This window comes from Crinia signifera, chromosome 19 (assembly GCF_055691185.1).
Source record: "Crinia signifera chromosome 19, ASM5569118v1, whole genome shotgun sequence".
NCBI lineage: Eukaryota > Metazoa > Chordata > Amphibia > Anura > Myobatrachidae > Crinia > Crinia signifera.
In genome coordinates, this window is record NC_139226.1 from 34486844 (window position 1) to 34502834 (window position 15991).

The window sequence follows — 15991 nt, forward strand, 5'->3', positions numbered from 1 at the left end:
CCCCTCCCAGTGGTGGTTAACAGGGTCGCATGTGAAAGGACCGCACGCGATGTATGGCCTCCCGGGACCTCAGGGGCGGGCTTCAGTTGGAAAGCCATACACTGCTGCGATACATCTCAGTAGTGTATGGCTGCCTTTAGGCTGTGGGGCAGGAGGGAAAGGTATAAATGGCAGGGTAAGGGAATAAGCCGTAAGGGTTAGGGGCAGGCTGCGGGTTCCTGGGGGAAGGTTAGGGCATTAGCAAAGAGGGTAGGTCACTTATTACACAGTCCCTATGGGAATCCCAGGGTTGGTTTGTGCCCCAAACAATGTACAGTAAACTCCAGGATAATTATTAAGTTGAAGTTGGAACAAATGGGGTCCTAGAACTGTATTACCTTGTGTGGGATCTAGGGGAATATATAAGGTGAACAAAAGGACTACAATAACACGCTGTAATATGCACAATTCCCAGCAAAAAAAAAAAATATATAAATATATATATATATATATATATATATATATATATATATATATATATACACACACACACACACACACATACATACATACACAGTAATATAGTATATACAAACACACACATTTAAACGTGTAAAAAGTACAAAGTTATAAACAAGGGGGGTGGGGGAGAGAGAGAGAGTATTCAAAACAAACAGAAACCCAATACAACCATTCTGTGCTTTATACAGACACAGACAATGCAGTGGTGCCCAGAGCCCCAGGTTCCAGCAGCAGCCAGAGCCGAGGTCAGTGTTACAGAAAGTGGCTGAACTTACCCCCAGGTCCGGGCAGGCCGCAGATCACAGCGAGGAGACACACCAGTAGCTTCATGTTGCTTTTTCTGTCGCAGAGTCTTTGTTTAGTAACACAGCAGCTTCCTGTTGCACTAGCACACACACTCACAATGCAACAACACAATGCACACACGTCACGTGATACTAACAGGAGGAGAGTCCGAGCAAACTTTCCAGACTCCTACTGACCAATAGCTAAATAGGCTGGGAGGAGCGTCACTAGTAGCCAGGCAGATATCTCACTGACTGAATATGTGTGTGGTTGAGAGGGACACACACACTGACTGCACTGCATCCACACATTTCACTACACACTACACTGCTCCCTACTTTACCCACACGCTGCACTGCTCCCTACTACACTGCTCCCTACTTTACCCACACACTGCACTGCTCCCTACTACACTGCTCCCTACTAAGTTACATAGTTACATAGTAGGTAAGGCTGAAAAAAGACTTGCGTCCATCTAGTTCAACCTGGTATAGATATCCATTGCTGATTTGGTAGGTTCTGGTATTTTACAGACAAATTATATTTCTTATTTGTACCCATGGATGTTTTTCTCCAGTAAATGTTTGTCCAACTTTGCCTTGAACGCATTTAATGAGCCAGCCGTTACCACCTCTCTGGGAAGAGAGTTCCAGAGTTTGACTGTTCTGACCGTAAAGAAATTCTTTCTACTAGCTGAATGAAATCTTTTTTCTTCTAATCTATACTCATGCCCTCACGTCCTAGATTCCTTTCTAGTAGAAAATAGGGTGTGCGACTGTTCCTTCTATTGGCCCTTGATATACTTGTACATGTTGAGCATGTCCCCCCTTAAACGTCTCTTTTCTAATGTAAATAGTCCCAAATTGCTTAATCTCTCCCCGTAGCTTGCCCACACACTGCACTGCTCTTGACCACACACACTGCACTGCTCTCTACTTCACTCGCACACTGCATTACCCCCAGCTACACCCATCCACTGCACTGCTCCCTACCTCATCCACACATTGCACTGCTCCCGACTACACCACACACTGCACTGCTCCCTATCTTACCCACACACTGCACTGCTCCCGACTACACCCATACACTGCACTGCTCCCTACCTTACCAACACACTGCACTGCACTGCTCCCTACTACACACACTGCACTGCTCCCTGCTTTACCCACACCCTACACTGCTCCCTACTACACACCCTGCACTGCTCCCTGCTTTACCCACACCCTACACTGCTCCCTACTACACACCCTGCACTGCTCCCTACTTTACCCACACACTGCACTGCTCTTGGCCACACACACTGCACTGCTCCCGGCTACACCCATACACTGCACTGCTCCCTACCTCATCCACACACTGCACTGCTCCCTACCTCATCCACACACTGCACTGCTCCCGACTACACCCACACACTGCACTACTCCCTACTTCATCCACACACTGCACTGCTCCCGACTACACCCACACACTGCACTGTTCCCTACCTCATCCACACACTGCACTGCTCCCTACTACACACACTGCACTGCTCCCTACTTTACCCACACACTGCACTGCTACCTACTACACACACTGCACTGCTCCCTTCTTTACCCACACACTGCACTGCTCTTGACCACACACACTGCACTGCTCCCGACTACACCCACACACTGCACTGCTCTTGACCACACACACTGCACTGCTCCCGACTACACCCACACACTCACACATACACTGCTGCCTAGTGCCTACCTCTCCCACACATTACATTGGTCCCGGCTACACCCACACACCGCACTGCTGCCTATCTCATCCACACCCTGCACTGCTCCTCACTACACCCACACACACCGCTCGCCACAATTTGCGTGCCATGCGATCCACGGCCAGGGTGCCGTAAAATTTAACAAGTACCATTGCATCGTGATGTGATCTCTACGCCGGCGTACGTAGGCAAACTAGGCGCCGTGATAATACACAAGTACCCTGCTCCCTACCTCATCCACACACTGCACTGCTCCCTATCTCAGCCACACACTGTACTGCTCACTACTACACCCGCACACTGCACTGCTCACTACCACACACTCTACACTGATCCCTACCCTGCCTGGCCCACTCATTACAGTGAGTGCTACCTACTCGATACATTAATTGAGCAATAGGTCAACTTGGAAAAAAAGGACATCATTTTTTCATTGTCTGTGTTGACATAAGTGGACAGGGACACAGTATAATGCCCCTTTCCCACTGCAGCCTTAAAACGGTATTTTGCCGATTTTTGAGGGCAAAATACCGTTTAAGGCTGCAGTGGGAAAGCGCCAGAGTTGAAATACCGTTTAAAGTTAAACGGTATTTCAACCCGTTTTCAGAGCAGGGTTTTGCACGGTAATCTACCGTTTAAGATGCAATGGGAATGCATCTTTAAACGGTAGAGATGATTGCTGATTTTTTTCAGCAATCATCTCCGTGTGTGTACGCTGCCGGGCTGAAAGATTAACCACTTTCAGCCCGGCGGTACGCCCCGCTGCCCCCCGCCCCCGTCCTGTTATACCCCTTTTACACCTTGTACACGGTCCCGCTGCGGGTGCAGGCACCCGCAGCGGGTCCACAGCGTGCAGCGCTGGGCAAGATGTGCCCAGGTGCTGCGGGAGGAGGGGGGTCCCTGCTGCTGCTGAGGGGAGAGGGGGTACCTGTCAGCCTGACACGGCGCTGCCGCTGCTGTATCTCTCCCCCGGCGGGCGCTGCCGCTGCTGTATCTCCCCCCCGGCGGCCGGTCCTTGCGGCGGATGTACAGTCAGTGTCGGCGGTTCCTCTGGCGCAGGGGAAATAGTACTTATTTCCCCTGCGCCAGAGGGACCGCCGACACTGACTGTACATCCGCCGCAAGGACCGGCCGCCGGGGGGGAGATACAGCAGCGGCAGCGCCGTGTCAGGCTGACAGGTACCCCCTCTCCCCTCAGCAGCAGCAGGGACCCCCCTCCTCCCGCAGCACATGGGGACAGCTTCCCCCCTCTACCCCCTCCAAGCTGCCTGTCTATCCTTGTTGATAGATATATATCTATCTATATATATATATAGATCTATATAGATATATATATATATAGATCTATATAGATCTATATATATATATATCTATATAGATCTATATATATATATATATATATATAGACATATATATAGATCTATATATATATATATATATATATATATAGACATAGATCTATAGATATATATATATATATATAGATCTATATATATATATCTATATATATATATATCTATATATATATCTATCAACAAGGAAAGACAGGCCTGACCCATTGTCACAGGCACTAAACATTTTGAAGAGCTAAAACGTTTTACCTGCAATGGGAATGGTACTTAAATGGCATTTGAAACTGTAATCTGCAGCAGTGGGAATGCTAAATACCATTTAAGATTACCTGTAAACTAAAACGGGTCTGCAGTGGGAAAGCAGCATCAGTGTACTACTTTGCAAGCCATAGGCCTCGCTACGCTCAGAACCCTGTAATGTTCTCCCTCTATGTCCACGTGGATAGTTACGTATGAAAATCTGGAAAAACTCACGTTGACCTTTTCAAGTAGACTTTTTGCTTGTGTCGATCTTTTGAACAAGTCAACCTAATGCATATTGACCTTTTCATGTGTCGACATTTTGCCTGTCGGACAGTAATGGTAATTACTGCCGACTTATCAAGTCGAGATTGCTAAAACCCTGCAAGGTCAGATACTTGGGGAACTTGCAGGGAGATGGGGGGCCTGGCTCCAGCCATACAGGTAGAGGGATGAATATTATGCCGAGCGGCCAGGACCAAGGGGGTTATTTTGGTTCACTCTTTCTGACAAATTCCTTCTTAGATGGACAAAACAATGTGCACTGCAGGGGAACAGATGTAACATGTGCAGAGAGAATTAGATTTGGGTGAGTTATTTTGTTTCTGTGCAGGGAAAATACTGACTGCTTTATTTTTACACTGTGATATAGATCTCACTTTGAAGAAAAAACTCTCTTTGCACAAGTATCATCTGCCCCACCTGCAGTGCACATGGTTTTGTCCATCTAAGAAGGAATTTGTCAGAAAGAGTGAACCAAAATAACGCCCCAAGTGAGCAGAGACCTATGGTGACTGCAGCCATTAAACTTCTGTAGTATAGAAGAGTGCTTGTGGTAAACCAGCCTGGCATTTATATACTACTGTATTTCTAGCATGCCTCTAGAAAACCATCTGATTTTACCCCATCGATGTCAAAACTATTCGACATCAGCCATAAACCATCAATGTTTTCTAAACATCGATGGTCGATGGCCATCCCTAGCCTAGTCAAGACAGTTGCATCGTGAGGAAAAATTAGTTCATATACTGAAAATAGTAGGGTGTCATAACCCTATTCTCATCCAAACCGTAGTGGTGAATGCTATAAGGAACGTAGCACAGTGGCAGGCTGACATTCTTCCAGTCATATCGTTGTTTCATGGCAGATAACCTTTTACTGACTGCCAGTAAATGTAATGATGGCTGACAACCGTACCTGACGGCTGTAGGAGTTTCCCCCGCTTGGTGATTGAGGTGGAACTTTTATAAAACTTATAGAAACTTATAGAACTGCAACTTTGGAAAATATATAGTTTTTTTTTTTTTGCTGTACCCACAGGTGCTAAATTATGGCAGAATCACCCAGTGAGGTTTTATATCCTGCTAAGTAGGAAAGGAATAACCACAATGAATCTTTAGAATTTAGAATGCTTATTATGTCAGGCTGGGGATTCGGGAAGCATTGGAGAGCTGGATTTCCAACCTCTGGTAATTGTACTCGCTGGATAGACCTGTTCCAGACATTGGGCCAGGTGAACTAAGCTTCAAAAGTGATAAAATGGAGAGTGAGAAACAACCAACCAATCAGCGCCTGACAATTTTCAAACACTGATTGGTTGGCTGGCTGACTGAGCTGATTGGCTGGCTGTTTATCATTCTCCATTTTATCACTTTTGAAGCTCAGTGCATCCTGCCCATTGGGCCAAATTCATACCTGGGGTGACATTTATTGAGATGCGAAAATTTGATTTGTGCGATTTTTTTCGCCAAAAACTGCAGAAATTGCTAGTTTTTTTCCGAAATCGAATATTTCATGAGATGTGAAAAACGGCAAAAAACTCAGATTTTACAGCGTAATCGCGCATTTTGAAGGTGCGATTTTTAGTAACGCCGGAACGTGCATCCAGATGTTTTCCCATTATAAAGTATACAAATTGCATATTTAATGAGATGTGAAAACGGGAAAATGTTACTAAAAATCGCCACACATGCAGACCAGGTTCTGACAGGCGAATTTGCCAGAACCCTGAACAGATCATTGAGATCTGTGCATGGTCCTGTCTTAAAAAAATTGGAAAGTTAATTTTTTTTTTCTTTATATGACGTGAGGTCCCCCCACCTGAGCATAACCAGCCCCGGGCTCATTGAGCCAGACCTGGTTTCAAAATCCTGGGAAACCCCCTGATTCCCCCCCCCGTATTTTTGGAACCAGGTCCAGCTCAATGAGCTCGGGGCTGGTTATGCTCAGGAGGGGGGACCTCACGCCATTTTTTCTTCTTTTTTTTTTAACACAAATTCACACATTTCCTCAAATTCGCACATTTTCATGACTAAAAATCTTCCATTATCACACCATATCGCACTCGAAACACGCAGCTCAATAAATATGCGAATTCCCGGCAAAAAATACGATTTTACAAAGTGCAATAATGAGCGATTTTGGAAAGTGACTAAAACTCTCATCCCATTAGGGGCCTTATTCTAGTTCACTCTCTGACAAAATCCTTCTTAGATGGACAAAACCATGTGCACTGCAGGGGGGGCAGATGTAACTTGTGCAGAGAGAATTAGATTTGGGTGGGGTTTTACTTCAAAGTGAAATCTATATTGCAGTGTAAAAATAAATCAGTATTTACCCTGCACAGAAACAAAATAACTCACCCAAATCTAACTCTCTCTGCACATTTTACATCTGCCCCCTGCAGTGCACATGGTTTTGTCCATCTAAGAAGGATTTTGTCAGAAAGAGTGAACTAGAATAAGGCCCTAAATGTCACCCCCGATCTCATATGCTCTGCATCTCAGACACTTGGTAAGCTGCGATCCTCACAGCTTACTGAGCAAACTAGAATCGGGCCCTCTGTGCATAGCCCAGGACTGGCTTGTGGCTGAAATAGAAACATGCTGTTCGATCGGGCTGTAGCTGACATCACGCGTCTGTGAGGGCAGCTAGCAAACATCCCTATTGATTAGATATCCACTAACATGAATATGTTGCTCTTGCTTTAAGACATCTTGCTTAGATATTGGATTTACAGAGAAAAGCGTTCCACACGTACATGAAGCTACTTACTAGGTTTGGAAATATGAAACGCAGGATGTTTCCCTCCAGATTAACATCTGGTGGAGCCCATTAAAAGCTAAAAAGTTACATTCACTTCCAAAAAACTTTGAACAATACATTTACCTGTTATGTAACTTAATTGAAAACTACAAATGTCTGTATGTTTCCAGGTGACCAAATTTGGCCCTGAAGCTCTGATTTTAATAGAGGCATACATAGATAAGAGGAGTGTGGATCATATGTTCATCCATAAGTTGCAGGGACGTGCAGTCAGGGGAGGCAGTGCCTCCCCTGTCATTAATTATTAAAATAATACAAGGAAGATACTTATGACACAACTTCTGTGTCATAAGTATCTTCTTTATATTAATTTAATCATTCCCATTGTTGTATAATGTTTCAATTAAATTTGGAGGCATCAAAAGCGGTGCCTCCTGCTTCCCATTAAAAAAGCTGGAAGCAGGGGGTGGGAAGGGGGCCGGAACAAGCAGCGCGCTGTAAAAACCCATTAAAAAACTATTGAAAGCGGCACCGTTATAAGTGCCTCAGTGACAGGGGATATGCTTTCTGCCAATATGAAAGCTCGCCCCTGTCACTGTAGCCAATGGGATTGGGCACAGGCAGCAGTGCTCGAAGTGGGCTTCCGCACTGACTGCCCGGAGAGGATCAGCTGGAGTGGGACAGCAGCAGTACAAAACTCATCTACTAGGCAATCTTTGTGCTGTCCCACTCCCTGCTACAGCCGCAGAGTCGCCGCCGCGCACCTGTTCTGTAAGCCATGCCACGGGGCGCCGCACGGACCAGGCATCAAGAAGAGCTGCAGTCACTTCAGAGCGCACAGAGACGGCTTCAATCATCCTGGTCGCACTGTACATACAATGTAAGACTGCTGTCGGCGGTGGGCGGGGGACGTTTATCGATGGGGGGAGGGGGGGCGACGATGTGGTCTGGTGTCAGCAGCGGCCGGGTTTGTGGGGTGCAGTGGTGGCTGTGACAGTGCCTCTCTGTTCACAGCCGCCACCGCACGTCACTGATAAGTTGTTCGACAGTCATTAGGTCAACTTGGGTCTAGGTCAACATGAGTGTAGGTCGACATGGACACCGAAACGTACCACCGCATCCCCTTGCATGGCTTGATGCGTTCACCATGCTTTGGGCACGGTGCCTCGATACGTTTGGCACACTATGTTATTCTCCCTCCACGCCCTAGTGGATGGTAGCATAGGCGCCGAAACAGTGGGTGCTCCGGGACCCGAGCACCCATGGAAAGTGAGGAGCACCCACGGTCCTCAACCGGAGTTCACCCGCTGCTTGCCATCAGGGATCCTGGCAGCGGATATGCCATCAGCAGCGGGGGTCCCTGTGGCGGATGGGAACTAGTAGCGGTATTAATACCGCTGCTAGTTCCCATCTTCCGCAGGGACCCTGCTGCTGACGGCATTTCCACTGCTGGGACCCCACTGTGGCACTACCAGGATCCCCGCCTACCTCCATCCAGGACTGGGGGGGGGGGGGTCTGTGGGAGCCCATTGCAGGGCCACACCCCTTGAGCACGCCCCCTTGAGCACCCACCAGCAAAAACGTAAATCGGCGCCCCTGGATGGTAGGGCATGAAATACCACCTGTCAGCACATGTCAGGTCAAAAAACAGTGAAAAACCCCATGTCGACCTTTTCACTGTTGAGCTTACCCATGTCGACCTAATGCTTGTGTTGACCTAATGACCTGTCAACCTAGACTCATGTCGACCTATACCCATGTTGACCTTTCAGCATGTCGACCTAGTGGTGTCGACCTAATGACTTTTGACCTAATGCTTGTCGAGCTAATGACCATTTCCCGAAAAGGGTGGCCAGTATTCAGTAGTCATTTTTGGTGAGTTGTCTAATTTTCACTTAATAGCCCAGTACGTGTATTGAATATGATTGGATATGAAACTGAAGCCCATTAGGTGCATTGTACGTGATTGGATGTTAACCTACTGTACTATGCTCCTTATTATGTTTTTTTGTATAAATAAAGTTGCCTTGGAAGCCATCTTGAGGAACATATCTGATGCCCAGGGCACTGTAACCCTTTTACCCGGTGTCTGAGTGATTGGTTCCCCGAACTATCGTGTACATTTATTTGTAGAGTTACTGACTGACATTGAAGGAGCACTCCAACACGCCTTCCTCTCAAACCCCTGGGCACGCCTGCATCTTCCTTGACACTCCCAGAAAATGGGTGGTTACTACCCCCAAATGCCGGCTTTCTGTCAATCAACTTGCGCACGTCCAGCAATCAAAAAAGTAGCAATATCATGTATAATATTCCTGTTAGTGTGTATGCTCAATATTATTAACAATATTGTTGGTGTAGATCTGACCATCAAATGATTTCACCCTTCACTCTGCAAAGTCCATACTTACTTTTCTGATACATGCAGATCGCCAAAATCATGTGATGTCAGCCACCTGCCCTGAACAGGCATCACCATGCCTGTTTTCTCAGGGGAACACCCAGTGTTTTAATAGTAATGCCCTGCTTCAGCCTCTTGCCCGCCCCCTCCCTCCACTGCCCGTGTCAATGCCACGACAGGTGTGATACACGCGGAAGGCTTTTGCACAGGGGGTTTGCACCGGGGGTGCCTACTTTTCAGCTGCCCTCTCTGGGAGAGGACAGCCAGCTACAGCAAGTAGGGGGTCGGGCCGGTGGGCATAGCACAAAAGGGGGTGGAGCAGTGGGTGGGACTAACCAAATGAGATTGCAAGCAGTACTCTCCGCTGCTGCTTCAGATGCTCCCGCTCTCCGTGCTGCCAGTCCCACAGAGCCCTGCAGTGGCTGCCACTCGCCGCTCCCACTGCTGCCGCTTACGCTCTCCTCTTCATGCTGCCAGTCTCTGCGGTGGCCGTCATACAGGACAGCAACGCCATGACACCAGGTATGTCATGACGTCACACTGGTAACTAGTACCCGCCCCCGGCACTTTGGGACTTGCGCTTGCGCAGTCCAATTTTTCAGCAAGAAAAACCAGGAGGATGCTGGGACTTTCCAGGGGACCGGTAAAAAGATTCAAAAAGTGGGAGACTCCCGCTAAATGCGGGCAGTTAGGCAACTATGGTATGCATATGCGCATATTCACGCATGCACAGACCGTATGCATAGACAGTCTGAATCAGCCCCAACGTGTTTGTGCACTGGGCCTGCTGTCATGTTTGCATCCTGACAATGGGCCTTATTCTAGTTCACTCTTTCTGACAAAATCCTTCTTAGATGGACAAAACCATGTGCACTGCAGGGGGGCAGATGTAAAATGTGCAGAGAGAATCAGATTTGGGTGAGTTATTTTGTTTCTGTGCAGGGTAAATACTGGCTGCTTTATTTTTACACTGCAATATAGATCTCACTTTGACATCAAACCCCACCCAAATCTAATTCTCTCTGCACATTTTACATTTGCCCCCCTGCAGTGCACATGGTTTTGTCCATCTAAGAAGGATTTTGTCAGAAAGAGTGAACTAGAATAAGGCCCAATGTTCATAGAGATTAGGGGGTTCTTGTTAATGATTTGCAGGCGCACAGTGACCAGTGATGAGGAAACCTGAAAGAAACATTACATACTTTCTGTTAATACTTGTGGGCCATGACTGAAGTGAATTAATCATTAATCCACTGTGTGAAGTGAATTAATCATTAAAGTAATAAAAAACACAAGAGGTGTCCTTATTATGGGAAGAGTTCAACCTATTCTATGGGTATTTCCCTGTGGTGCTGACACACATGAGCGGTTTGGAGCCCAGAGATTTTCCCCTTCATCGGTCACCATACACGCTGGGCCCAGTGTGTATGGACCTTTAGGGTTATGCTGTGCAGGGGAAGGGAGGGGGAGGGCTAGGCTGTGCAGGGGAAGGGAGGGGGAGGGCTATGCTGTGCAGGGGAAGGGAGGGGGGTGGCTAGGCTGTGCAGGGGAGGGGCATGGGGAAGGTTAGATGCTAGAGTCAGTATTCTGACCACAGGCATCTCTACAGCCGGTCCTCCATATGTATTCCAAATCTGGCAACCTCTGAAGACACTGCTAGGAGATAAGGAGGATACATTTAAAGTAAGGAGTATTTTGGTCACAGAAGTCCATGTTTAAACATAGATTACATGTCAACCATATAAGGCCACAACCTGTGGACATTTCATTGGAAATTGCGCAATTCTGAGTGAGGGCACCTCCCTCTGAGCTTGCACTGATTACTATTGGACTAGAGGAGCCACCTCCTACCTCAGGTGTGACACTATCAGCAGGACCTGATTGATCACAAGGCCCTATGGGCGGCACCTATTACAGGCAGCAGCTGTCAGCCTGGGTCACTGTCTCTTTTATTATGTGCATGGCAGAGCAGTCAGAGGTGAGTGACGATCGGCGCACCACCAACATGAATTACCTTTCTGGAAGCTTCACTGGCTTAGGCTGAGGCGAGCCACTGCCTCCCATTGGATATATTATACACACAGCCCATTGGCTGCTGTGTATTGAATGGGCATGCAGGAGCGGGGACAGCTGAGCCAAGCGGCGTGCCCGCGCCCAGTGTGTTGTTCCTCCCAAAGGCGTTACTACCATAGGTTCAAGGGGTGCAGCTGCTATGGGGCCCAGAGCTGAAGGGGGCCCATCTTTACTGTCTAAGTAATATGTTTTACATACATTTATCACCATCAGTTGCTAAATGGGGGCCCTTACAATCTTTTGCTATGGGGCCTGCAAATTTTTAGTTATGCCGAGCCTCCTCCCTCCGGGTTCTGTCCAGACTAATGGGCCTTATTCAGATCTGAGCTCAGTACACATTTGTTTGGTAAAAGGGCAAAACCATGTGCAATGCAGGTGGGGCAGATGTAACCTGTGCAAAGAGAGTTAAATTTGAGTGGGGTGTGCTGAAACTGAAATCTAAATTGCAGTGTAAAAATAATGCAGCCAGTATTTACCCTGCACAGAAACAAAATAACTCACCCAAATCTAACTCTCTCTATACATGTTACATCTGCCCCACCTGCAGTGCACATGGTTTTGCCCATTTTCCAAACAAATGTGTACTGAGCTCAGATCTGAATAAGGCCCAATGTGTGTGAGTTAGGATTTATAGCTTAACAACAAATATGTTAAAAGAGGTGTGTGTGTGGGGGGGGGGGGGGATGTTGTGCCTAGGGTTGGCCTGACCCCTAAAGCCGTCCCTGACTGCCAGTGGACGTTCCTTATAAATTGTGGCTGCAATTCTCAGTCAGTTGTGTGGCAGGAAGCTAAAGCGTTAACATTATTTTAAGGCCTGTCCTGGAATATTTACAGCTTTGCTATTGGACTAACTTCCCATTACAATCTAAATGTGTATTTTCTAGTTGCATTTCTATAACCTTTCGAAACAATTTCCAAAGGATATTTTTCACACAAGGAAACAACTGCGGACTATGGCCGCCTCCGCCTGCTGGCATACATTTACAGCATACTGTAAACGGACTGCTTTATATCTCGGTAATAATTCATTTTAAGGCTGAAAATATACAAAAGCATTGCAGATTTGTGGTCCGGAGTCGGCATTGGCAGTGATATAGATGACAGCAATTCTACTTTATAAGGTAAATGTTGCCCAATTCTATCCTATATTGGACACATTAATGGAGCAATTTACAATATGTTTTATTAGACAAATGATTTGGTTTTCTGACATTTTGTCAGGAAATTTGCTGACAGTAGAGATAATGCAGAGGTGAAGGCAAAACTTGTGTTTCTGCTCTTCGAAAGCTCTGGAACCAAGCGCACGTAGGAAGTAGAGTCACATTCAGTTCAGCCACAACTCTACTGGGGCCAGATTCTCTAAGCTTCAAAAGTGATAAAATGGAGAGTGATAACCAGCCAGCCAATCAGCTCCTGCCTGAAATTTTTCAAACACAGTCTGTGACATGGCAGGTAGGAGCTGATTGGCTGGCTGTTTATCACTCTCCATTTTATCACTTTTGAAGCCTAGAGAATCTGGCCCCTGAGCATTAAGGATTAAGACGAGGGGGTGCGCCTCCACTTTTCTTGTCACTCCAACACCCCCCTCTCTGTGCCCGCTATGTGCCCCTTCTGCCCATAAATCCATAAGGAGACAGAAAAGCATGTCCCAGCTGCCCTCCTGCATTGGGGGAAGACTTTGGTTCCTCCTGTCGGCATTGTAAAGTGGGGAATACGGTTATGATGACACAATTCAGCATGGATGGAATCATGGCTGGGCTTGATCTCTCTTCACTTTGTTACTCTCCAAGGCTTAGTACATAGACACCTCCCTCTGTCATCGTCACATCGGGAACCAGTGATTTCTATAGAAGCACGGTTTGGAATTCCTTTTGGCCTGCCAGAGTTGGATTCTACAAAAAGTTGACGGACATCCTTTATATACTGTAACAACGCAGGCAGAAGAGCTGGCAGTCTACCATCATCCAATGACCTTACCTGAGATAGCCTTGGTGGAGTAACTCCTCTTCAGTGGATGGCTTGGCTATAGCCTTCATACTCAATAGACCACTCATAAGACTGCCGCCTCCACCAAACATGTGTGGACACATTGGAGCGGATTCAGATCTGCAAATTCTGCCACGTGGCCCTTCCCTGGCGTACATGCTGAAATGCATCTTGGTACATCTTTAGGTGCATCATTGGTCTTTCATGCATAGACCTTGCAGGCAGAGGCCACCTAGAATAATACTACATTCTGAGTACATAGCAATCGCAGATGGACTTACAGAAGCTGTAAATGCAGGAGATAGTGGAATACTGCAGTCTGAATCAACAGCAACTGGCCACCCTAGGCTAATGCACTTGTAGCAATCCCCACCCCTTCCCCTTATCAATGTTTAATTCATGTCTGCCCTCCCACATGGAGGGGGCGTAGCTAAATAAGGAAATCCCTAGCGAACCACCCCCTACAGCAGAAAGATGCATCTCCTTTCTTGACTATGCCTCTCCTCTTCTTGAGTATGCCATCACTACGATTGGCTAGCGATGGTAATAACATTATTCTGTGGGATACCCTCAATGGTTTCACCCAATGGTGGTCATCCCTATTTTTTCACTGACCCAGCGGCAAATCACATGGGGGTGGGCATTCCTAGATGTCACAGATGCTGCTTTAGCCTTATATGCCCCCCCATTGCTTAAATGTGTTGCATGTCCCTTACCTACCCTGTCCCCCCAATGGTTGTTGTTGGCGATGGGTGTAGCAATGAGGGTGTAGCAATGAAGACATCATGTAACTACTGAGTACATTCAGTAGATGCCAGCTGGTGTTCGCCTTTTGGCTGGCACCCTAGGCTGTAGCCAGGTCAACCTAATCAGGCTCTGAATGCAGGAACGGGTGAAATTCTACAGTCTGCTTAATCAGAGTCATGGCCAGAGAGATGACCAGTGTTGCAAGTAAGGGGGTACGGCGTGGTACGGAGTACCTGTAAGAAATATGTTGCAGGTACGCAGTACCACTTACCCCTGATCTACTGTCATTTCTATTTTCATTTTAAGTCCAAATATAATGCATCCGCAGTCTGCCCACCCAGCGTTATGATTGGTGCTGTATGCAGCTACCGGCTACTGCTGATTTAGCCGGTCACACTGACAGGCATCAGCAGCGCCGACAGCATGAAGAGCAGGCTCCACTATTGTAAGCACAAGCTGCCTGGCTCTCCCCCAAGCAAGAGCCAACCCACACCCAGTCATTCCCTGTTTTTCATTCCCTGTCTCCTGTGTCCACGCCTCTATTGTCATTCAGTCACTCCGCTTTGTGTGACCACGCCCCCTGATGACACATGACCATGCCCAATTTTGGTGGAGGCTATCAGTACCACCAAGAAAAAAATTCTACTTGCACCACTGGAGATGACTGGTGGAATGCTACATCCCTGAATAAGCAGTAATTACTAGCAGGAACAATGAATGCAGGTATTGGAGGATACAACCTAACAGAGTAACATATTCACCAGAAGACATCAGTAGCAGTATTCAGAAGGAGAGATGAAGATCAGGCAATGCTACAGAGACCCAGAATAGCGTAAATAGGGCGCACAATCATAAGTGTAACCTGCTCAGTGAAGCTTATGTGATGGAGAATCCTTGATCCAGATTGACTGAGGGAAGATGGAGGGAGATCCAAGATGGCGGCATCCATGAGGCACTGCTGTTTCTTGGAACTCTGAGACTGCAGAGGAACCAGCAGCTGCATGACCTCTGCAGGACAGAATAGGAGAGCCAATCCAGGGTCAATCAGTGAGGACCACGTTGTGACAGTTTGTGACATGGGGGGAGATTTATCAAAGATTGGAGAGAGATAAAGTACCAACCAATCTGTCCCTAAATGTTATTTTACAGGTTTTGCTTGAAAAACACCACAAGCAAATTGGTTGCTACTTTATCTCTCTCCAAACTTTGATAAATCTCCTCCATAGTCCCTGTTTCTAAGCCCTGCGAGGGGCCCTTGTTGACGGAACACCAGAGAAATGGTCCATATTCCCCCTTGGTAGAGCCTACCTTCTCCTACGCGACCGAAGAACTCCTTGCCAACATCTCTAAGGGGGGTATTCAATGTCAGGGTCACGGCAGTCGAGCCTGCTCGACCGCCGTGACCCAGTCCCGTTCTCGGTCAGCTCGACTGAGAACATGCAGGCGGGATTCAATGTCCTGCCTGCCGGGGAGCGAAAAGGGGGCGTGGCCGCGAGTTGCGGCCGGGGAGAGGCGAGCTGCAGCCGGCAGCTCGTCACTTCCCGGCTGTTCTCGGCAGAACGAGCCCGACAGCTAGTGATGTCGGGCTCGTTCTGCCGAGATACCCTGCTCAAT

General features: G+C 47.3%; 1 protein-coding gene across 1 annotated transcript in view; it reads right to left on the reverse strand.

Annotated features, from left to right (window-relative positions):
- Positions 1-935, reverse strand: part of LOC146042369 (cell surface glycoprotein MUC18-like) — a 34757-nt gene extending 33822 nt beyond the window's left edge. The window contains exon 1 of the mRNA XM_083162341.1: positions 777-935. Coding sequence (XP_083018467.1) covers positions 777-831 — 55 coding nt within the window. The 5' untranslated portion in view covers positions 832-935. The remainder of the gene's footprint in view (positions 1-776) is intronic.
- Positions 936-15991: the final 15056 nt, after the last annotated feature.